At 36.5% G+C, this 25930-nt stretch overlaps 1 protein-coding gene and 1 pseudogene across 7 annotated transcripts in view; both read right to left on the reverse strand.

The window, feature by feature from the left end:
* The window catches only part of CHD6 (chromodomain helicase DNA binding protein 6), a 225131-nt gene that overhangs the window by 101364 nt on the left and 97837 nt on the right, over nt 1-25930 (reverse strand). For all 6 annotated transcript variants that reach the window (XM_079126884.1, XM_079126885.1, XM_079126886.1 and 3 more), the window contains 6 exons: nt 14085-14147; nt 13032-13090; nt 12253-12370; nt 4079-4165; nt 3772-3906; nt 528-649 (listed from right to left, as the gene is read on the reverse strand). In XM_079126884.1, the coding sequence (XP_078983010.1) occupies nt 528-649; nt 3772-3906; nt 4079-4165; nt 12253-12370; nt 13032-13090; nt 14085-14147 (584 nt within the window). The remainder of the gene's footprint in view (nt 1-527; nt 650-3771; nt 3907-4078; nt 4166-12252; nt 12371-13031; nt 13091-14084; nt 14148-25930) is intronic.
* Nucleotides 18741-20896, reverse strand: LOC306653859 (transformer-2 protein homolog beta-like; annotated as a pseudogene). Its single transcript has one exon. The product of its transcript is annotated as a transformer-2 protein homolog beta-like (transcript).

A 25930-nucleotide genomic window follows, 5' to 3' on the forward strand; every position in this document is an offset into this window, starting at 1 on the left:
TAAGTTCCAGAGTGTGGGCTAGAATTCAGATTCATTCTCTTTTAGAGCCTTTTATTGGGGGTAAGGGAGACTAAAGACTTAAGATAGAAAACAGTTTTATAAAATATTTTGTATTTTATTTCACCTAGGTTGTTTCCCCCCAATAAGGTACAAAGTTAGTGATATTTAAACATCATTTCTCTCTTTTTTTGGTGCTGGGGATTCAATCCAGTGCTGCTTAAACACTGAGCCACATCCCTAGTCCTTTTTTATATTTTATTTAGAGACAGGATCTCACTGAGTGAGATTTAAACTCATGATCCTCCTGCCTCAGACTCCCTAGCTGCTAGGATTATAGGTGTATGCCTTCACGCCCAGCCTCATTTCTCCTTTTGATTGGAGAAACACCTAAAATAAAAGCAAAGTCAGCCTTGAACAATCCTAATGGAGGCTGTGCTGCTCTCTCACCACTCTGCTACTGCCAGTTTTCCAGGCTAAGGCAACAGTATACCTCCATGACAAACATCTGGGCTGGTTCTACCCCTCACCTGTTATACCAATTAAAAAGAAGCCAGTTCATTCCCTCAAGCTGGTATTCCCGCAGTTGGTTACTGTTCTTATATTCGCGAGACTTCTCAAGTTTCTGCCAGGAGTCTGAAGCAGGCCGTTCCTAGGGAGGAAGCAAAGAAGTACAGTACATAGAGAAAGATGGTAAGAGCATAATAAAATTACTGGCAAGGTGTAAATCTCAAATACTGTCCTAAGGCTAGTTTCAAACTATAGTTGTTATTTTCTGAGTAACAAGCAGCTTCTATATATTCTAGATTTTATCAGATTAAGAACATTTCTATAAATTTGCAAGTAATTAAGAAGAGAAATGGACCCTCCTCCTTAGTCTTGGTAAGTGCCATACTACTATACTTAGACTCCTGGATGTCATTTCCATCTGTACTTTAATTTTCCTGCAAGCTAACATTAGTCAGGTTTTTTAGTTTCTATAAAAAGTAATTGTTTTTGTAATTCTTTGCGCCAGGATTGGTACTTTGTGTATCAGCTTAGGAAAGTACAGTGGGTCAAATACTGTGTTGGTTAGTTTCTAAAGCCAACACATTAGGCAAAAAAATCAAAATAGCAAATTCCTTAAATTCCCCTTAAACAAAATAGAGGCAGTCATACTATTTTTTTTTCCATATGAAACAATGGTTTCTAAAAATAATCTATCTTTTCTATATCAATGAGATTATACATTAAGTTCCAAGAGTGCCATGGAGTTGTATCAGAATTCTTCATTTCTGTTGGTTTGTGTATTATATTCTTTAATTACTCTAGTTATATATCTGATGGGGAATTATTTTTCAAAAAATCTTTGCTCTTCTTGTTTACTATTCTGTGTAATTTTAGAATCAATTTATTAAACTTTTTAAACTTCTGTTGGAATTTCATTTAGATTACAATGAACTTATTAATTTGGGGAAAATTTAAATCTTTATGATTCAGCTTTTCTAGCCACAAATTTTGTTTATTTTTTCTTAGTCATGGTTTGCTTATAGACAAATTGAGTTCCCAAACTGAAACTTTAAGATCTTAAACCAAGCCACTTACACATGAGATTTAAAAAAAAACAAACCCTCAATTATTTTACTCATATTTGGATTTAAGTGTATGCCATTCATGGCCTTTCAGAAAAATATGTATTACAACTTAATTTTATTACTTCAGGTGTGGTTAGACAAGTACTTTGTAATGGAACCCTGTTGAATATTATCAACACACAGTTACAGGTGTTTTTAGAAACAAAGGAGGAAAAAGACACATTATGCCAATCTAAAAAAACAAAAAACAACTTTTTAAAGCAAAAGCTTCTGAGTAAATATTCCTCTAAGTTCTTATGCTCTGTTCCCTTAAATTACCTTCTTCTTAGCCTATGAGAACTATTCAGCCTTCAGCCTGGATCTCTGAAGTCAAAGCAACCCAGTTCACTGGAAGCTTCTTTGACCTTAGAGACTCAAGTACCTGGCTGGCTCTAAGCCCTGTAGCTACCAAGACAGAGTTTCACTGTGGATTTCTACTTCACTGCCTTGGAAGTACTCTCATGTAGAGGAATTACTTTCTGACCTAGGCACTGCTCTGGGTTTTTCCTCTTTCAGGTTTTTAAAATACTGAATCAAGACTGGTAAGGTTATCTATAAACTTCAAAATCCAGAATAAGATCCCTAAAGTAAAAGTCATTCAGGTATAGTACCAATCAGAACTCATCCTTTTCCTAACATATAAAAAGATAGCTTTGATTATATCTTTTGCTACAATTTCAGTTTGGAATTTTTCAGATAAAATTTCAAAATATACATTTTCAATGAAAACAAATAAATTGAGAAAAAAAAAAAGGCAAGTATAAAGGATACTATGGCTCATTAAGAGATGGGGAGGACAGAAGTCTCACAACTGCAAAGTAAAACAAAGAAAATGTGAAATCACCCCAAAATACCCTAGTATTCTTTTTCCTGCCAAATGCACACAGGCTGAGAAACCAAGTGGGAGTGAAGCTGGGAGGACAGGTAAGAATTCTAATTCCTTCCAGATGATAACATATTATGGTTAGAATGAATTTCTCTCTCTCTCAGCTCCTACCCTGGTTGGCTTCTGCATTCTGCTGCACATCCCAATCATCCTGGTGTTGTCCACGTACAAACCTACGGTTCTTTCATCAGACTGAGCTGCTGGTGGGCGGGGCCCATACCTTGTTTCTTAGATCTCATAGAAGATACATTTATTAAGGTACTTAATAAATGACTGACAAATTAAATTTAAAATGGACAACAGTATATTTAGGAGAGAGTTAAAAGAGAAATTTAATAATCATGTGGACAAACACCATAAAACTATGTAAGTTTCTAATCAGAATTCTGCACCTTAACAAGCCTCTTTACACCTTTCATATACCAAAAAACCTAAAACAAAACACTGCTCCTGAATGGATTCTAATAGAGATCTAAGTTCAATGCTGAGGTCTACTCTTGAATCCCAATGCCAGTAATGTATAAGCAACAAATAACACTAATAAGGAACCGTACGAGATTTTCATGTGAAAATGGTGATGTTTTTAAACAGAAATTGATCATTTCAGTCTACAGTCATATCCTTTAACAACTGATTCTCTTTCCTAAATATCTTAACAAGGCTTTGATTCCGATTCTTCCCCCTTTTAATGATTGATACTCTCTATATACAAATAATCCAGAATCAGAAAAACAAACCAATTGAATAAACCTATATCAAAACTCTATGTTCTCTCTGTGAGGCCCCAGGGATCTACTGATAAAGGACTATTCTTCCTCTTAAGAATATTCCAGTTGAGTAAAGGAAAAGGATGAAAACAAAGAAAACAGACCAATGATGAAGTAAGAGATAAATGGACTCGGGAAAGACACTATCTGCTGAGCTGCTTCTGCATGCCAGGTACTTCTTATACATTCCATCTTCCTGACTGCACATGACCAGCTATGCACTAAGACATCTAAACCATGTTCAAGCTTTTTAAATGTCACACACAACAAAACAGAGCCCAGACCTAAAGTTGACCAGGGTGCAGGCTGATTTAGGCAGGAAAATACCCTAAGGACTGCAGGATCATTGGGGGGGGGGGGGGGGGGGGGGGGGGGGGGGGGGGGGGCGCACAGGGATGACAAAAGTGAGATGGCACAGAAATGGCTTAAGAGCATAGCCAAATGGGTCTCACAACCATATAAAATTACATGTTATAAGAGGTGCTGCATAGAGATAGAGATACATTACCACGTGCTTAATTTCAGGGAGAATTTGAAGAGACTCAAATTCTTTAACTTTTGCAGGATCCACATCTTCCTCCAGTTCCCAAGTGCTTTCTTCGTATGGCAGGGAGCACCACTTCACCAGGTAATGTGTCACCTCCTGATGGGAAGTGGGAGAAAAACAGGGTTCTTCCTATTAAAGGAGTCAATCACACTTTGCCACCCTACATGATGACATATGAATAATATTAAAACAAAAGCTAAACGTTAATAAGCAACATACACAGAAGGACGGGATATGCTTTAGAAGAGGCAAATGGCAACACACCCACCTCCCCTGTCTCTGCATCCTTGGTGTGGGCCACTTCCAAGATGCGATCCACTTCTACATAGTCTGGGTTGAACAAGTCTTCATCAGGCTAACAAACAGAGAGCAGTTAAGAAATGCATTTCTTTCACATCTAACATCTAGGCTTTTAAGTGGTCCCTACCATAGGCTCTATCATAATCCTAGACAGAAAGGGATTTGTCTCTTTGGATGGAAGACACTTTAGGGGCTAACTACTTTCCTTGTCTAATTAATGCAGGGATACTTTCTACAGCACCCCTGAAAAATCCACCCTCAAATGCAATTGTTCCTGTAAGAAATTTACTACCCTTTAAGACCTAATCCATTGCCAAAACAACTTTACTTCTACCTATTTAGTAGTAGAACCACAATCTTTTATCACTGTTTATTAAATTATAACCTAACTTCCTTTCTCCTACTGCCACTCATTGGTATGAACTACTTCCTTTATAGCAGTGGTAAGTAACCTGATTCTATCCTGAGTTGGCTCTTCAACAATCTCCTCTCTATCTGGGTTAAACAAACAAACAAAAACCAGTTTGTTTAATTGTTCTTCATATGCTATGTTTCTGTACCTCTGATATAAGTACTTCTATAAACACTGCCTTTTTTATCTACAACAACTGAGATATGGAAACACTCAGTGTTTGTATCCACACATCAATGGATAAAGAAAATGTGATTTATATATACTATTCAGACTTAAAAAGAAGATCATGCCATTTACAACAACATGGTTAAATATGGAGGATATTATGCTATGTGAAATAAGTCAGAATCAGAAAGACAAATACTGCATAATCCCATCATATGTGGAATATAAAATAACTGAACTCATAGAAGCAGAGAACAGAATGGTGGTTGCCAGGGGCAGAGGGAAGGAGCAGGTGGGGAGATATTAGTCAAAGGGTACAAATTTCAGTTACGTAAAGGAATATTTTGGAGATCCAATATACAACACTGTGGCAACAGTTAAAAATACTACACTGTGTACTTAAAATTTGCCAGGAGGGTAGATTTTAAGTGTTCTCACCTAAAAAATAAAAACATAAACAAAAACAGAAAGGAATAAGGAAAGGCTAGTGGGCAGACAGGCAATGAGGTAAGGTGACAAGATATGGTAAGCAGCTTGACTATGGTGATTATCTCACAATGTATATGTTTATCAAAACACCAAATTGTATAACTTAAATATACAAAAAATTTTGTCAATAATACCTCAATAAAGTTGAAAAACAATAGCACTGTGTTACTTAATTGTAGGTATTCTATAAAGCTGATACTATTAGGAGTAACGTTTCACACGAGGATACTACGTTTGAAGGTGATTGTGCACATGGCCTAAGGCCACCCACCTTGTGAGAGAGAGAGAGAGAGAAAGAGAGAAAGAGAGAGAGAGAGAGAGAGAGAGAGAGAGGTGTGTGTGGGGGAGGGGTGGGAGGCACCCCAGCAGTCCCACTCCATCAGGCAGTCCACTTCCCACCTTTGTGCTCACTCAGCTACCCTCCTATCTCCCAACCACCACTACAGTCTTCCTGCAGCTGCCCTTGGGTTTTGCCAAGTCCTTCATTGAAGTCCTGGTATCCAAATGAACCAAGGACTGAAAAAAAAGGTGCTGGGATTTTGAATCAGAAGGCTCCTACCTCTATGGCATGTGGGAGCTCACCAGTGTCTTGAGCTGGGTCTCCCTCACATCTGCCTTGGCTACTTCATAAAGCAGTGAAAAATTATGGGCATGAAGACACTCTGTAAAACTCAGTTATTATTTATATTACAAGAATATTATTTATTGAAGTTACTAATAAAAATGTGCACTAGGTCAAGATCAAAAACAGTGTTACAATAACGAGAGGAGGGGAAGAAAGCAAAAAGGTACTGGGGATGCGATTGATCAAATTATATCATACTCATGTAAGATTATGACATAATGAATCCTACTATTATGTATAATTATAATGTACCAATAAAATAAACTAAATGATAAAAAAACAGTATTATAGGAACTACTCTCCACTATTACTTTCCTTATTTGCATAATATATTCCAATCTTCTCGAAAGCTCTTCCCACCAGAGTATGAAATCCTGTTATTTATTTCTACAGAACTTTACAGTTCCCTCTCTGTCTTAACCTAGGGAAGATCACTCTCTTTGGAATATATCAGAAAATAGACATCCAAGGCTGTGTAGGCTGTATTAAGGAGTTTGGACTTTATATCAAGAAAATGGGGAGTGCTGAAGAGTCAAACAGGGGAATGGTGTAAGGCAAATGTTCCTCCCTTACCTGGGTCAGTCAAGTAACTACTGAGCACGGACTCCATGTCTAGTACCAGTGACAGAAATAAGTTCTGTCTGTCTCTCAGAGCTTAAAATGGAAGAACTGGAAATGTAAACAAACTACTACAATACAAATATTTGCTGAAATACAGATGTGATTAAAATGTTCCAAGAAATATGGAGAATATCTAATGGGGTTTCAAGAATGGTTCTTCATATTGGTAAAGGGGTCTATTCAATAAGATGTAACAATTATAAATATTTATGCTCAAAGTCAGTACACCCATCTAAATTAAACAAATAAACAACAAACAAAAAAAACACTACTCAAGGGTTGGGGATATAGCTCAGTTAGTAATGTGCTTTCCTCACATGCACAAGGCTCTCGGTTCAAATCCCCAGCATTACAGAAAAAAAAAAAAAAAAAAAAAAACCACACACAAAAACAAACAAAAAACAACCCAAAACACTACTCATCATAAAGTCCCAGATAGACTCCAAAATAATACTAGTGATTTCAATATACCTCTTTCACCAAAGGACAGGTCACTCAAACATAAACTAAGTAAAGACTCTTCAGACCTGAAAAAAACACTATCAATAAAATGGACCTAACAGTCATAAATAAAATATTTCAACCACTGACAATGGAATTCATTTTCTTTACAACTGCACACAGAACCCTCTCCAAAGTAGACAACATTTTAGGACACAAAGTAAGCCTTAGCAAAATAGAAAACAAAAAATTGAGACCGTTCCTTGCATCTTATCAGATCATAATGGAATGAAATTGGAAATCAATAACATTGATTTTTAACATCCATTTTAACACATGGAGAGCAAATAATATACTTTTGAATGAGGAATGAATGAGTCATAAAAGAAATGGGGGGGGGCATTCTTAGAAACAAACAAGAACAGAGCTGACCGTATGGCTGGCAATGCATGCCTGTAATCTTGGAGACCTGAGAGGCTGGAGGCAGGAGGAACCCAAAGTTCTAGGCTAGTCTTGGCAACTTAGTGAGGCCCAAAGCAACAGTTAAGACCCTGTCTCAAAATTAAAAACAAAAAGGGCTAGGGATGTGGCTCAGTGGTTCAATTCCTGGTACAAAATTTAAAAAATTAAAAATTAAAAAGGGCTGAGGATATAGCTTAGTGGTAAAGCATCCCCGGATTCAGCCCTGACTTGAAGGAAAAAAAAAAAAAGCCCACAAAAACAAAAAAAATAAACAAGAATGGAGATACATATCAAAATTGCTAGCACACTATGAAGGCAGTTCTAAGGAGAAAGTTTAAATGTAGTGCCCACATTTAAAAGAAAAAAACAAGAAAACGGATCCCATGTAAGTCATCTAATTTATATCTCAAGACCCTTGAAAAGCAAGAACAAACTAAAAACCAGTAGGTAGAAAATAATTAAAATTAGAGATGAAATTAAGAATTAAAAACTACAAAGGATAAATGGAACAAAGAATTGGTTCTTAGACAAGAAAAACAAGATTGATAAACCCTTAGCCAAACTAACCAAAGAGTGAGAAGAGCCAAATCAACAAAATTAGAGCCAAATCAACAAAATTAGATATGTGACCACATACATCGCTGAAATTCAGCAAGTTCATTAAGAACTCTTGAAAATTTACATTACTAAATAAAGGAAAATCTAGAAGACATTGATAGACATATGACTTACCCAAACTGAACCAAGAGGATTCGGAAAACAGAAACAGATCAATATCAAGCGTCAAGATTGAAACAGTAATACAAAGCCTCCCAACAAAAAAAAGCCTAGGACCAGATGGATTTGCAGCCAAGTACTTCTAAATATCTAAAGAATTATATTATTCCATGAAAAAGAATGGGAGGGAACACACCCAAAATTCATTCTACAAAGCCAGTACCTCCCTGATACCAAAATAAGATAAGGACATAAAAAGGGGAAAAAAACTACAGACCAATATCCCAGATGAACACAGATGCAATATTTTTTTCTTTTTTGGTATTAGGGACTGAACCCTGGGGACGCTTAACCACTAAGCTACATACTGAGCCTTTTTATTTTTTATTTTGAGACGGGTCTCACTAAGTTGCTTAAGGTCCTGGCTAAGTTGCTGGGATTACACGTGTGTGCTGCCAGGTCCAGTAGAAATTCTTAATAAAACATTAGCAGTCACATTTGAAAGCACATTAAGATTTAAGAAAAGGAAATTAAAAAGATTAAAAATAGAAAAATAAATCAAATTTCTTCTGCTGAAGACAAGTTGCTATACTTAGAAGACCCAAAATACTCCATAAGATTTCTAGAGCTAAAATTAAGCAAAGTGGCAGGACACAAGATCAACATTTCAAAAAATCACCAGCTTTCTTATACTCTAATAATGAATCTGCCAAGAACGAAATCAGGAAAACAATTCCATTCATGATAGCCTCAAAAAAAAAAATCATAATACTTGGGAATAAATCTAACCAGAAGTAAAAAATCTCCATAGTGAAAACTATAGAACACTGAAAACAGAAATTGAAGACGACCTTAGAAGATGGAAAGACCTACCAGATTGTTAGGTAGAATTAGTATCATCAAAATGGCCATATACCAAAAGTGATGTACAGATTCAATGCAATCCCCATCAAAAGACGAATGCCATTCTTCATGGAACTAGAAAAATCCAGTCCTAAAATTCATATGGAAGAATAAAAGACTGAGAATAGCCAAAGCAACAATGACTAATAAGAGTGATGCTGTTGGCATCACAATACCTGATCTTAAATTATACTACAGAGCTGTAGTAACAAAACCAGCAAGATACTCTTATGAAGACCAATGGAATAGAACAGAAAGACACAGAGACAAATCCACAGATACAATCATCTGATCCTTCACAAAGGTACCAAAACCAAACATTGTGTAAAAGATTTTTTTTTTTTTTTAACAAATGGTGCTAGGAAAACAGTATATCCATATGCAGAAGAATGAAATTAGATCACTATCTTTCACCCTGCACAAAAATCAACTCAAAGTGGATCAAAGACCTAGGAATTAGACCAAAAACACTGCAACTGGTAAAAGAAAATATGGGATCAACACTCCAACATATTAACACAGACACTGACTTCCTTAATAAGACTCCTACAGCTCAAAGGAAAAAAAAAAAAAAAAAAAACAAGAATCAGTAAGTGGGATAGCTTCAAATTAAGTTTCTCCACAACAATTAACAGCATGAAGAGTGAGCATACAGAATGGGAGAAAATCTTTGCAAGCTATTCTTCTGACAAGAGATTAATATCCAAATTATATATACAACTCAAAAAACTTAACATCAAAAACCAAATAAACCAATCAATAAATGGACAAATCAAACAGACATTTCTCAAAAGATGAAACACAAATGAACAACAAATTTTAAAAATTTTTTCAATATCCTTAGCAATTACAGAAAGGCAAATCAAAACTACAATGAGCTTTTATCTCATTCTAGTTAGAATGGCAACCATCAAGAACACAAACAACAAAGCCGGCAAGGATGTTGGGAAAAGGGTACACTTATACATTGTTGGTGGGACTGCAGTATGGAGAGTTCTCAAAAAACTAGGAATGGAACCATCATAAGACTCAGTTACACCACTCCTCAGTATTTATCCAATAGAACTAAAACTAACATACTACAGTGATACAGCCACATCAATGTTTATAGCAGTGTAACTCAAAATAGTCAAGTTATGGAATCAAACCAGGTGCTGTCAATAGATGAACAGATTAAGAAGTTTTACTCGGCTGGTAAATGGATGGAAGTGGCAAATGTTCAACTAAGTAAAATAAGATTCAAATAAGAAATTTTAAAAGAAGGGAAGAGAGTTCATGAAAATAGAAGGGAGAATAGTGGAGTAGAACAAGCAGATCAGGAGGAAGGAGGAGAGGAGGGAAAGGGAATGAGACTGACCAAATCATGTAATGTGCATGTAGTATGAATATGGTATAGCGAATCCCACTATTATATATAATTACAATGCACCAATAATAATAAAGACAAACATGGAGAAGGCTGGGGCCAAATTTTAAGGTTAAATAGGAAGAATCCCAAATTGGGATAAGGGGAATGATTACTGACATTACCCTAAAGTAATTGAGCACTTGAGGAAAGTGTGAATAATGAGTTAGGCAAGAGTGAGGAGCAACCTATTATAACTTGACAGCATCTGAGTGTACTCTTAGGGTTTAGTACTGTGATTTTACATTTTAAGAATAATTTTTACTACTTCTTTTCTTCAAAATTATCTATATGAAAGTGAAAATTACATACTAAAAAAGGAGAAGAAAATTATCAAGATCCCATCAACCAGAGAAAATGCCAATTTTCATGTATATAGTCAACACATTTTCTATTTCCTATGCATTATTATGGTGCTTCTATTCTGCACACCTGAAATGGCACTATCTCATTTACTGTAGGAACCTGATATTTCCCACTCACAACAGTTTATAACAGTTAAGTATATTTCCACATCACTAGTATTTTTCCTTCAATATTACTTTTACTAGACATACAGTATTCCATTCTATAGGGTGCATAAATTAACAAATGCCTATTGTCTAACATTGTTTGTTTTCAAATTTTCACAGCAACCCTTTACCATAGCTAAAACTTTGTGCAAAGACTTGATAATTTCCTTAAAATAAATGACAGAATTACAATTTCTGGGACAAAGGATATGCCAAAGGACATGCAGATTTTGGGATAACTGAGGCCTCTTGTCACACTGCTCTTTTGATAGTGCATATATATATATATATATACACACACACATACACACACACACACACGCATACATGTACATGAATATGTACATATGCTCCCATACAGGGTTGAACCATAGTGTCCCTTACAACCTTAAATGTCTCTTAAAACCTTCAAATGTTTGATAAGCAAAAACTAAAAGATCTCCATTTTAATCTGCCTTTCTTTGATAACTAGTGAAATCTGCTACATCTTTGTGTAGTAACCAATTTTTCCTTCTTTCTGAATTCCATGCTAATGTGTGCACTTTTCCTACTTGGGAGTTTTTTTTGGGTGGTGGGGATCGAACCCAGGGCCTTGTGCTTGCAAGGCAAGCACTCTACTGACTGAGCTATCTCCCCAGCCCCTGGAGTTTTGTATTATTCTTATTGAGTTATAAGAGAATTCCTTTCATTAAAGCTATCTGCCACATGTACATACGTATATAATGTGTATGTGTGTGTGTGTGTGTGTGTGTGCAAATATAAATAGAAAAGATTTTCCACTGGATAAGAATAATTTATGCCATGTAAGTATGTGCGTTTATATAAATAGGAAAAACATATGCACATAATGTAAATCCATATTTCCTAATTATTAACTTAGGATACCATTAGCACATTAATAGGTATAAATTTAATTTTAATTAATAGGTTTGTTTCATCTTCAAATCCATCAGTCTTTTCTCTTGTTAGGAACAATATTTAGAAACTCTCAAATTTATATAAATATAGTCATTTATTTTCTAAGAATTTTGGCTTTGTTTTTGTTTTTACATTCAAACTTTAAGTCTTTTTGGAATGTCCTTTTTATGGAGATGGGGCAGGGATGAAAAAATCTTTGTGAGAAGGCATATCCTTCTCACTCTATTTATTGGTATTCAAAGCAAGATGCATGTTCTTACGAGTTGTCAGTTTAAAAAGTCTGATCCTCATACCTTGGTAGGTAATTTGTTTCCTTTGGCTTAAATCTAGACTAGTTTTGCTACAAACCAGCACACACTCATCAATTTGACCTTAGCAACAGACTGCAACTTGGACTTAGACTCTTAAACCCAGTGTTTAATGTTACAATAAAAGCAGAAGTCAAATCAATCAGTAAATATTGCTTCACCTCTGTGAAAATGTGCTTCATCTGGGCTTGCTTATTCCTAAATCGCTTGATCTTCTGTGCGATGCGAGGATCCTTTTCCAGCTCTTCCATTGTGGCCCATTTACAATGTAAGTAGGAACTATCCAAAGACATACAAATTATGAGACAAGCACTCAGCTAGCAAAAGACAAGCTTTAAAGTTTCAATAATCAGAGTGACTGTCTCTCACAAAAGCAGCAGGGTGGTCTGTTGCAAAACTGCTGGAGACTATGTTTAGAAAGGCCTTGCCCTAAAGGGCAACAACAGAAAATCATACAAAATGGTGTAATTCCAAATAAGAGAGCTCTCTGTGGCTTCTAAAGAAACCGGCTCAGAGCAGGAGGGGTAGATATGGTCAAGCTATCAAATACACATTAGTGGAAGTGGATAGGTAGCTGAGAGGGGAAAATTGCAAGAAGGAAAAAGAATATATGCTGCAGGACAGTGGTTTCCCACCCTGGGTGCCCATCAGAATTTTCCCAAGAACCTTGTAAAAATTATCAATCTCTGGGGCCCACTCAGACCCAATCAACTGGTCCTGGGTGGAACAAGGGCTTTAGTAATATTAAAAAGTCCTCCAAGTGATTCTACTGCAGTCAAAGTTGAGCATGTCTCAACTCAAGGTGAACTTGAGTGAGCCAAGATCAATGGATCATGCCTTCAGGGTCAATTTCTAATAATGTAAGATAATAAAGTGTCAAGAAAAGGGAAGTTTTATTTATATTAAATCCAAATACACATAACATACTAAATAGACGTACAAATTTCTATACTTAACGTAGAACAGCTCTAGGTCGAATGGAGGTTCTCCTGGGTGAACCTGTAACCAATAGCAGGCAGTTAGCGCAGATCCCAGGCAGATTATTCACTTGTGTGAGGAAAAAAAAAAAAAGCATACATCAACACCTCTGCCCAATTTTAGTAAAGATTTCTTAAGGATATTTTCATTTTTCCCAAGCCCTTCCTGACAAGCTAATGTTCTGGTTTTCCAAAGACTGAACGAAAACAAAACAAAAAGAAACAGAAAACAAAACAAACAAAAAACCAAAAACAAAAACACCTTCCTGGGTGCCCTTCCAGGTTTCAGGCCTGACAGCATTCAGCTAAGAAACCCAAGATGGCCCAGGACTTTGAAAAACGTTAGGACCAGAGCCTGGTACAGAACTGACTTCATTAACTGCTTGCATCCTAGTTTCCATCTGAAACAGTGGTAAGGAAGTTTACTTTCTTTCTTTTGTTTTAGATGGACATAATACTTTTATTTTATTTATTTATTTTTATGTGGTACTGAGGATCAAACCCAGTGCCTCACACACGCCAGGTGTATGCTCTAACACTGGGCCACAACCCCAGCTCAGGAAGTTTCCTTTCTTAAATACTGGAAGTAAAGATCAATCCATGCTCTCACTGGCACCAATGTACTCTCTCACTCAGATTTTCTCAGGGGGATTCCTACAATGGCACTGAGATGCTTAAGGAAAGAAACTCATCATGTTTCCATTATGAATATTTTTCTCTCTCTTCTTTTTGGTCCCTGCTGGCTTAATGGGCCATAAAAACTAAGGATAAATAATACCTTTTGCTAGGTTTATAACAGAGAAAATTATCAGTTTGAGTCATTCTAGATACTTAAGAATTTTATGTACTAAAATCCTCCGTGGGAGTAAAAATAAGTGTTGACCAGCCAGACAACACTCTTGCCAAGCTCTCACTCCAGCTAAGAATGATCATTTTAGGTTCTCTAGTCGAGTATCTCTTCACAAAGGGTGCAATCTATTCCAGTGATATGAGAACTAGAAACATGAGTCACCAACCTCCTGGACAGTCTTAGATGCCAGGATCTTCTCAATGATGTTTGCATCATCTTCTGGAGGCTCCTGGAGACAGAGATTAAAAAAGAAAGTAAGTTACGGGAACTAAAGTCCAAGAGAATAAGTCTCTAAGATGCATGGGTTGAGTACCCTTTATCTGAAACACTTGGGGCCAGAAGTGCTTCAGATTTCACAGTTTGTCAGATTTTGGAGTATTTTCATTGATTACCAGTTGAGTATTGCTAATCCAAAAATCTGAAATTCAAAACTTCTTGAGCAACATGTTGGTGCTCAAAATTTTTTCAGATTTCAGACTATTTTGGACTAGGGTTGCTCAATTTGTACTAAAACAGGGACTACTTCATTCAAAAATCCTCCTTTGAGTACTGAAGCCTCCCTCCCATCAGCCCACAGAGTGACTGAAAGATGGCACACATTTAGATAAGCTAGAATTTAATGAGGTAGGTTATAACCTTTGGGAACCACCCCATCAAATGACCAGAGAAGTCATTCTAATTTTCAGACTCAATTTCAGATCTGCCTTTAGCATCACTAAAATTGGTCCTGGGATATCCCTTCTCTGCAAAGCTTTTTAGATGCTGCTGCATAAAATTTTCAGAGATCTAAAGCAGAAAAGAATCTGGAGGCTTTAGATCAGAAGGTCTGGACTCCAACACCTACCAGCTATCGACTTTGGGCAAGTCAACAGATATCACTTAAGTTTCCAAATAGTAGTAGAAAAAATACCTCACTGGGTTACAGGGAGGATAAAATGGTATATGAGAATATATTTTGAACAGTAGCACTATGCAAAAAGAAAGCATGATAATGCTCTATTACACTGTACTATCTTCCCTCTCTGTACCTGGAAATGGTTTGTTTTACTGACCCTCTTGACTGTGAATCCCAAATGAAAACAAACTCCTTCCCTCCTTCCTTCCTTCCCTGGAAACACATCAAACTTTCTAGGCTACTAATCTCTTTCTACAGAGTATGTATTACATGTATGTATATATGTATAAATATACCTATTTATTTGCAGTACTATAGATTGCACCCAGGGGCTCTCTCCCACTGAGCTACATTACATGTCCTTTTAAACAATTTTTGACACAGGGTCTCCAAGTTGCTGAGGTTGTCCTTGAACTTGTGCTTCTCTTGCCTCAGTCATGAGTTGCTGAAATTACAGGTGTGTGCCACCACACCTGTACAGATTATTTATGATAAAAAAAACTGCAGCAAAAATGACAAACTTAAAAAGGATACACTGAGTCAGATATTCTTATGTTTAACCCTCTTTCTACGATTCTAAGTAGATTTCTATGTACTATGACCTTTCCCACTATCACAATATGAGACTTTAAACAGTGCATGGAAAGAACACTCATCACAACCACCCCAACTGCCAAATTCACTATTCTAGGTTCCTGGTTGGAACATTCTTCCAGAAGGATAATTTGTGCTGAGTATCACCTGCAACCAACCTAAAGCCATACCACTATCAGAAAATATTTTAGCTCTTAAGATCCCAAATTAAGTTTTCCACAGAAACGTGATAGTAGTTAAAAAGGAGGGAAGAGGGAGAAGGAAGGGGATATGGCAGCAAAGATTTATAGAAATCAGTAAGCACACACTAGCAGATGCTTTCAAAGGTTACAAATATTTACTATACTCCTTCAGACACATGCCATTGTGCTAGGGGCCATAACAAAGTTAATCCAAAACGATAAAAGTTGTTTCTTGCGGCTCGTTAAGAAGGCAACTGATGGGCTGGGGTTGTGGCTCAGCGGTAGAGCACTTGCCTAGCAAGTGTGAGACACTGGGTTTGATCCTCACCACCACATAAAAACAAAAATAAATAAAGGTATTATGTCCATCTACAACTAAAAAAATAAAAAGACCATAAAAATTAAGAAAAAAAAAAAAAAAAGGCAGCAAAAGAACTATACTTACAACAGCAGAGACTGGAATATAGACTAAGCTTCTGTTTTTTTGCTTAAATTTCTATTCTGCTTGACCCTGAGCACAGGTGAGGAAAGGAGGGGGGCTGTTATTGCTCATTGCCTATTTTGACCCTTTACAATATAAATCTTCTGAGGGTGGGGATCCTTATTTGTTGAATGCTAAATAAGAAAAAGAAACGAGAGATAGAAGGAAATACAATGAGGAAATACAGCTCTGTATCAAACTCTCTGGGGCCACAGATGATGACTATTATTCTTGATCTACATCACTTAATTAAAAAGTAATCTTCTCTGTAAGCACAGAATACCATGTTTGATGGTAATGTGCACAGGGCCAAAGTTAGGTGTACTTTCATGAGTGGCAAGGACTACTATCACAGCCCTTACAGGCAAAAAATTCTGACTATACCAAGTGAACAGTCAGCAAAGGAACAAGCTCTAAGTTAAGAGATTAGCTAATTCCTTCCCAGATTCTTAATTCATTTCCTTTCTAAATTTCCACTCCACATTATTTATCAAGCACATTTTATGGCTGTGCACCAGTCTTAGAAAAATAAAAGACTATACATACACATGAACACACTCTTCATCATCAAAGAATTATTAGAGATACTAACATAATGGTTAGTTACTGAGGTTTTACCACAAATAAATCTCAAGTATCTATCTTGATGAATTTCAACATACATACACACTAATATAAATTTCACCCAGACCAAGTTATATAACCTTTCCAACATTCTGGAAGATGCTGTGACCTATTGGAAGCAACTATGAGACTTCTACCATTATAGATTCGTTTTGCCTATTATTAGACTTCATGTAGATGAAATCATACAGAATGCTATTCATTCTTTCTTAATACTGTGCAAGTGTTGTTACATAAATACACCACTATTTGTCTACTTTACTACCGAAGAATATTTGTGTTGCTTCCAATTTTTATATTATGCATAAAGTTCACAGAAATTGTATGTCTCTTGGAGGAAAAATATGCTCACTTATCTTGGCTACAGACCTAAGAGCAGAAATACTGGGTTATGGAGTAGGTATATATTTAGTTTTAACAGATGTTGCCGTATTTTCCCCCAAAGTGAATTTAACAATTTTTATATCCACAAGCAACATTTTAGAGTTCCTGGGGATATCAATCTTTCACATGTTAGCCATTCTAGTGGATATGAAGTATTGTCTCTTTAACTCACATTTCCCTGTAAATAAGGATCCTCGCTGAGTTCCTTGTCATAAGATTATTAGCCATTGGACATCCTCTTCTGTGAACCTCCTATCCAAGCTATTTGCCTACTTTGTAGATTGTCCTTTTTTTATTTATATATAGTTTTAAAATATATGTTTTTATATAAGAGTCCTCTGTTAAATATATAGATTACAAACATATTCTACCAGTTTATGGTTTATCTTTTCAATCTCTTAAGTTTGTGTTTTGATAAAAAGAAGTTTTACATAATCTACTTTATCAATCTTTTGTCTTATGAGTAATATTTTTTGTGTCCAGTTTAATAAATCTCTGTTGGTACTATGGCCATTATGCCACATATCTAATCTTTTAAATCTTCTAGTAGTTACATTATAAAAGTAGAAACAAACAGATGCAACTGATTTTAACAGTATATTTAAACCAACAAACCCAAAATATCATTTCAACACGTAATCAATATAAAAATTAAGGAAAAACTTTAAATTCTTTTTCTCATACTACACCTTCAAGATATAGCATATACTTTACGAGTGTAGCACACCTCAATTTGATTAGCCACATTTCAGGTACTCAATGGCCATACATGACTGGTAGTGTCCACACTGTATAATATAGCTCTATTTTGTTTCATTAGTAAATTTGTCTCTTCTCACAACAATGCTACACTGTCTTTAAGTCCTTTTTTCCTTCTTTTTCTCTTTTAATTGTGGATTTAACCAGGCGCATTTTACCACTGAGCCACATCGCCATCGTCCTCCCCCCCACCCCCTCTCTCTCTTTTTAATTTTGAGACAGTGTCTCACTAAGTTGCTGAGAGGGCCTTGCTAAGGTGCTAAGGCTGGCCTCAAACTTGTAATCCACCTGTCTTAGCCTCCTGAGTCGTTTATTTTTTTTGTATCTTCATTTGCATTTATTTAACACAGTTCTCAAAACATTTGAGTGAAACTGGACCTCCTTTGGTAAGCAAAGGACCTGAAAATAATATTTAAAAAATGAACAGGCAAAGTCTTCAGTTTATCCATGACACAGGTGTAGTGTTCCCTTCTCTTCTCCCACACTCTGAAGCACCCAGTTTTTTTTGCTATTGTCTAAAAACCAGAACAAGAGTACATTTGTGGTGGGATGTATTGTCACTTGCTGATAACTAGTTCAAATACCATTATCCCCTTATAACAGCTTTAAGAAACAGCCTTAAGGGATACAATGTGTAACTCTTTCTTATTCTCTGCTATGATACAGATTACGTAAAGGCTGACAAATCCACATTGATAAGCATTAAGCATTTGCTGTCTTGAAAGATTATTAGTTCTAATACTAGCAGTACAGAGTTACAGGGCATATTTTTTAACATTTAGTTGCAGGTATATTAAATATGGTTTATGTTTCATGGATTGAAGGAAAATGGGCAGTGTTGTCTTCAAATTTACTACTGACAAATTCAAATAGTTCTAAGCATTGATATGTTAGAAAGAAAAGTAAAAATCAAATTGTTTATTGTTGCTTTTTTGCCATTTGGTAGCATTTTACACACAGGCTTCAATCTTCAGAACACCCTGGATTCAGTAGAAAAACCTTTTAAATGAAGTTTTGTACAACAGAAACTTCTCAGCAGTCGAAATTTAGACTGTAAAAATATATATGTAAAACACACTTTTCTGAAAACACTTAACTTTGAACAAAGCACGGAACTACACAAATGTGGAATGAAAACAGCATTTCGACTCCACCAAAAGTAGTCATCATAAAAGGTATAAAAGTCACCTAACTTCACTAGGCACTGTTCACTTTTTAAACATGAGACAATAAAAAATATTGTCCACAAACAATATCCCAGCTCTAGGGCAGGTTTCAGAAAGTCTTCAACTTCATGTTTTAATGGTGACAAGGTGAGTAGGATGGAGATCTGGATCGTGACCTGTATCCTCCACAACTGTAGGAAGGAGAAGGTGACCACCTTCTGTAACCTGATGCCTGTCTTGAGCAGCTCTCCATTCACCACCTCCTCCGCCTCCTCCTCTGTATGATCTGCTGTAGTAGTCCTGAACATCACAGCCTCGATCATATCCTCTGTCATAATAATCCAAACAGCGTAAGCCTCCATAGGTTGGTCTCCCCATGTAAATGTAAACTCCTGGTGGTGGAGTATGTGGTCTTTTTGTTACAGAGAAATCAACTCTAATTCTACATCCATCAAGCTCCATTCCACTGGCACGTTCTTTAGCTTCCTTGGTATCATCTACATTTTCAAAATATACAAAGGCAAATCCTCTTGAACGCCTAGACTGCTGGTCACATACAATAGACACATCAGCAATGGGGCCATATTTTGAGAACACTTCTCTCAGATCTCTTGCTGTGGTATATAAGCTCAACCCAAACACTCCAAGACAACAACTGGGGTCAGGATTTGCCCAACTACCAACATGGCGCCTTCGAGTAGACATGGGAGCATCACTGTGGCTGTGCCATCTGCAACAATCTCGACTGCTAAGACCTGCTACTGGAACGGGACCGGGACCTTCTATAATGCCTCCCAGAACTTCTTCTGGATCTAGACCTAGATTCAGATCTGGACCTGGACTTTGATCTGGAACATCTGGAATCTTCCTTGGAGCAAGACCTTGCAGGGATATGCCTTGCAGATTTCCTCAATCCGTGAGCACTTCCACTTCTGGAAGCAGAACCAGATTTCCGTAGTTCTGCTCGCCCCTGTGGCTCATGACTCCTGCCTGACATCACTGCTCATTGTTGCTGCTCCAATCAAAGCTTCCAACCTCTTGCACCTTCTCTCTAGAGGCTCCACCGCAGCCTCGCAGGACGCATGGGTTGCTGAGCCGCTCAGAGCTGAAACACCCGCACCACCTCCGCACGGGCTCCCTGAGTTGTTTTATTACAGGCATCTGCCACTGTGCCTGGCTGTCTTTATTCTTGTAGCTGGATTACAAAGTCTCACTTAGAGTATGTCTTCCAACTTTGTTGTTTTTTCAAGATCGCCTTAGGGAATTCTAGGTCCTCAGCATTTCTACATACATCTTCACTCACAAAACTGCCCTGCTTGGACTCTGACTGGGACTGAATTATACATATCTTAACACTATTGAAAAATAATATATATGTATGTATGTATTCTCCCTTGTTTAGATCTTTAATTTCTCTCAGTACTGTGCTCCACTATAGAGGGCTTGCAAGTCTTTTGAGTTATTCCAGGGTATGTGATACTTTTGATACCATTACAAATGGAACTTTGTAACTATTCTTTCCCCATTTCATGTTGCTAGTTCATAGAAAAAGATTTTTTGTGTATGATTTTTATATATAGCAACTTAGCTAAATCCACATTAATTCTAGTGGTTTATAGATTTTGTTGAAATTTTCGTAAACACAGTCATATTATTTGTAAATAACAGTTTTATACCTTCCTTTCTAATCTTTAAACTTCTTATTTCTTTTTTTTTTTTTTCTTATTGTCATGGTCATATCCTCCAGAATACTTCTGAATACAAATGATGATGGTGGAATCATTTCTTATTCCCAAATTAAAATTCCCAATTTTCCTCCAATGGCTTTTAAGATTGTTTTTCAGCCTCTGATTTATACGGTGCAAGATATGCCTAAGTGCAGTTTTCTTTTTTTTTCTTGGTGTTTTCCTACACAGGGGTTGCCTTATTTAAGTGTATTGGTTGACATCTTCTATAGGTTTGCCCAATTTTGGTCATCAATTCTATCTTCAAATGATGCTCTGCTCCCCTCTCCTCTATGCCTAGGACTTCAGTCAGAAATATATTAGACCTTTCTACTGCATCCCACTTGTCTCATGTTTTGCTCTTTTCTGGCCTTCTTTTTCTCTATGTGTTTCGGCTATACTACAAAGCAATAGTAACAAAAACGGCATGGTATTGGCACCAAAATAGACAGGAAGAGCAGTGGTACAGAATAGAGGACATGGACACAAACCCAAATAAATACAATTCTTGATGCTTTCACAACTATTAGATGTCTTTTTTTTTTTATTGTAAACAAATGGATACATGTTGTTCCTGTTTGCACATGGAGGAACAGCATATGATTTCCGGAATCATACATTTACATAGGTATTAATGTTTGATTCATTCTGTTATTTTTTCCTCCCCGCCACCCCTCTTTTCCTTCTAATACAGTCCCTCCTTCCTCCATTCTTGCCCCCCTCCCGCCCCCCATTATGTGTCATCATCTGCTTATCAACTAGATCATTCTTCCTTTGGTTTTTTCAGATTGGCTTATCTCACTTAGCATGATATTCTCCAATTTCATCCATTTGCCTGCAAATGCCATGATTTTATTATTCTTTATAGCTGAGTAATATTCCATTGTATATATATACCACAGTTTTTTATCCATTCATCAACTGAAGGACATCTAGGTTGGTTCCACAGTCTGGCTATTGTGAATTGAGCAGCTATGAACACTGATGTGGCTGTATCTCTGTAGTATGCTGATTTTAAGTCTTTTGGGTATAGGCCGAGGAGTGGGATAGCTGGGTCAAATGGTGGGTCCATTCCAAGTTTTCTAAGTAATCTCCACACTGCTTTCCAGAGTGGCTGCACTACTTTGCAGCCCCACCAGCAATGTATGAGTGTACCTTTTCCCCACATCCTCGCCAACACCTATTGTTGCTTATATTCTTGAAAATCACCATTCTAATTGGGGTGAGATGGAATCTTAGTGTAGTTTTGATTTGTATTTCTCTTATTACTAAAGATGGTGAACATCTTTTCATATGTTTGTTGATTGCTTGTACATCTTCTTCTGTGAAGCGTCTGTTCATATCCTTAGCCCATTTGTTGATTGGGTTATATGTATTCTTGGTGTAGAGTTTTTTGAGTTCTTTATATATTCTGGAAATTAGTGCTCTATCTGAAGTATGAGTGGCAAAGATATTCTCCCACTCTGTAGGCTCTCTCTTCACATTACTGATAGTTTCCTTTGCTGAGAGAAAGCTATTTAGTTTGAATCTATTCCAGTTATTGATTCTTGCTTTTATTTCTTGTGCTATGGGAGTCCTGTTAAGGAAGTCTGATCCTAAGTCAACAAGTTGAAGATGTAGACCTACTTTATCCTCTATAAGATGCAGAATCTCTGGTCTGATTTCAAGGTCCTTGATCCATTGTGAGTTGAGTTTTGTGCAGGGTGAGAGATAGGGGTTTAGTTTCATTCTGTTGCATATGGATTTCCAGTTTTCCCAGCACCATTTGTTGAAGAGGCTATCTTTTCTCCATTGCATATTTTTGGCACCTTTGTCTGGTATTAGAAAATTGTATTTATTTTGGTTTGTGTCCGCGTCCTCAATTCTGTACCACTGATCTTCCTGTCTATTTTGGTGACAATACCATGCTGTTTTTGATACTATTGCTTTGTAGTATAGTTGAAGTTCTGGAAATGTAATACCCCCTGTTTCATTCTTCCTGCTAAGGATTGCTATAGCTATTCTGGGTTTCTTATTCATCCAGATGAATTTCATGATTGCTTGCTCTATTTCTATAAGGTACATCATTGGGATTTTAATTGGAATTGCATTGAATCTGTATAGCACTTTTTGGTAGTATGGCCATTTTGACAATATTACTTCTGCCTATCCAAAAACATGGGAGATCTTTCCGTCTTCTAAGGTCTTCCTCAATTTCTTTCTTCAATGTTTTGAAGTTTTCATTGTAGAGATCTTTTACCTCTTTGGTTAGATTGATTCCCAAGTTTTTTTTTTTTTTTTTTTTTGAGGCTATTGCAAATGGAGTTGTTTTCCTCATTTCTCTTTCAGCTGTTTCATCGCTTGCATATAAAAATGCTTTAGATTTATGCGTGTTGATTTTATAGCCTGCTATTTTGCTGAATTCACTGATGAGGTCTAGAAGTTTTCTGGAGGAGGTTTTTGGATCCTCTAAATATAGAATCATTTCGTCAGCAAATAGTGACAGCTTAAGTTCCTCTTTTCCTATTCGTATCCCTTTAATTTCTTTAGTCTGCCCAATTGCTCTGGCTAGAGGTTTGAGGACAATGTTGAATAGAAGTGGTGAAAGAGGACATCCCTGTCTTGTTCCCGTTTTTAAAGGGAATGGTTTCAGTTTTTCTCCATTAAGAATGATGTTGGCCATGGGCTTAGCATAAATAGCTTTTACAACGTTCAGGTATCTTCCTACCATACCTATTTTTTCTAGTGTTTTGAGCATGAAGGGGTGTTGTATTTTGTCAAACGCTTTTTCTGCGTCAACTGAAATAACCATATGATTCTTATCCTTAAGTCTATTGACGTGATGGATTACATTTATTGATTTACAGATGTTAAACCATTCTTGCATTCCAGGGATGAACCCCACTTGATCGTGGTGCACGATTTTCTTAATATGTTTTTGGATACGGTTTGCCAATATTTTGTTAAGGATCTTTGCATCTATACTCATCAAGGATACTGGTCTAAAATTTTCTTTCCTTGATGTGCCTTTGCCTGGTTTGGGTATGAGGGTGATATTAGCTTCATAGAATGAGTTTGGTAGAATACCCTCCTTTTCTATTTCCTGGAATACTTTGAGAAGTACTGGAATGAGTTCTTCTTTGAAGGTCTTGTAGAACTCGGCTGAGAATCCATCTGGTCCTGGGCTTTTCTTGGATGGTAGGTTTTTAATGGCTTCTTCTATTTCATTGCTTGATATTTACTTGTTTAAATTGTGTATGTCCTCCTGGTTCAGTCTGGGAAGAGCATATGTCTCTAGAAATTTGTCAAATGTCTTCGGTAGTTTCGATTTTGTTGGAATACAGATTTTCAAAGTAGCTTCTCATTATGTTCTGTATCTCAGTGGTGTCTGTCATGATATTTCCTTTTGCATCATGAATTTTAGTAATTTGAGTTTTCTCTCCCCTTTTCTTTGTTAGTGTGGCTAAGGGTTTGTCTATTTTGTTTACTTTCTCAAAGAACCAACTTATTGTTTTGTCAATTTTTTGAATAGTTTCTTTTGTTTCAATTTCATTGATTTCAGCTCTGATTTTAATTACTTCCTGTCTTCTACTACTTTGCTGTTATTCTGTTCTTTTTCTAGGTCTCTGAGCTGTAATGTTAGGTCATTTAGTTGTTGACTTTTCGTTCTATTCTGGAATGTACTCCATGCAATGAATTTTCCTCTTAGTACTGCTTTCACAGTGTCCCAGAGATTTTGACATGTTGTATCTTTGTTCTGACCTCTAAGAATTTTCTTATCTCCTCCCTGATGTTTTCTGTTATCCATGTTTCATTCAATAGCATATTATTTAGTCTCCAGGTGTTGGAGTAATTTCTGTTTTTTATTTTGTCATTGATTTCTACTCTCAGTCCATTATGATCTGATAGAACACCAGGCAGTAGCTCTATTTTTTTGCATTTCCTAAGGGCTGCTTTGTGGCATAACATAAGGTCTATTTTCGAGAAGGTTCCATGTGCTGCTGAGAAGAAAGTGAATCCACTCATTGATGGATGGAATATTCTATGTATGTCTATTAAGTCTCGGTTATTGATTGTGTTATTTAATTCTATGGTTTCTTTGGTTGGTTTTTGTTTGGAAGATCTATCTAGTGGTGACAGCAGTATGTTAAAGTCACCCAGAATTATTGTGTTGTGGTCTATTTGATTCCTGAAATTGAGAAGGATTTGTATGAGGTACAGGGATGCACCATTGTTTGGGGCATAAATATTTACTATCGTTATGTGTTCCTGATTTATGGTTCCCTTAAGCAGTATGAAATGTCCTTCTTTATCCCTTCTGACTAACTTTGGCTTGAAGTTCATTTTATCTGATATAAGGATGGAAACCCCCGCATTTTTACAGAGTCCATGTGCATGGTAGGTTTTTTCCCATCCTTTCACCTTTAGTCTGTGGTGTCTTTTTCTATGAGATGAGTCTCTTGCAGGCAGCATATTGTTGGGTCTTTCTTTTTAATCCATTATGCCAGTCTATGTCTTTTGATTGATGAATTTAGGCCATTAACATTCAGGGTTATTATTGAGAAATGATTTGTATTCCCAGTCATTTTGCTTATTTTTAGTTTTTAAGTTGGCTTGGTTTTTCCTTTGAGTGGTTTTTCTCTAAGGTAGTTCCTCCCTTTGCTGACCTCCATTGTTGTTTTTCATTTCCTCCTCATGGAATATTTTGTTGAGAAATTCTGTAACGCAGGCTTTCTATTTGTAAATTCTTTTCACTTTTGTTTATCATGGAAGGGTTTTATTTCATTTTCAAATCTGAAGGTTAGTTTTGCTGGGTATAGGATTCTTGGTTGGCAACCATGTTCTTTCAGAGCTTGAAATATGTTGTTCCAGGTCCTTCTAGCTTTTAGAGTCTGGGCTGAGAAGTCTGCTGCTATCCATATTGGTTTCCCCCTATATGTAATCTGATGCTTTTCTCTTGAGGCCTTCAAAATCCTATCTTTATTTTGAATGTTAGGCATTTTCATTATAATGTGCCTTGGTGTGAACCTGTTGTGATTTCGTGCATTTGGTGTTCTGTAAGTCTCTTGTATTTGATTTTCCATTTCATTCTTCAGGTTTGGGAAATTTTCTGATATTATTTCATTGAATAGGTTGTTCATTCCTTTGGTTTATATCTCTGTGCCTTCCTCAATCCCAATTATTCTTAAATTTGGTTTTTTTCATGATGTCCCACAGTTCTTGG

The sequence above is a fragment of the Sciurus vulgaris genome (genome assembly GCF_902686455.1).
Source record: "Sciurus vulgaris genome assembly, chromosome: 2".
In the NCBI taxonomy this organism is placed as follows: Eukaryota; Metazoa; Chordata; class Mammalia; order Rodentia; family Sciuridae; genus Sciurus; species Sciurus vulgaris.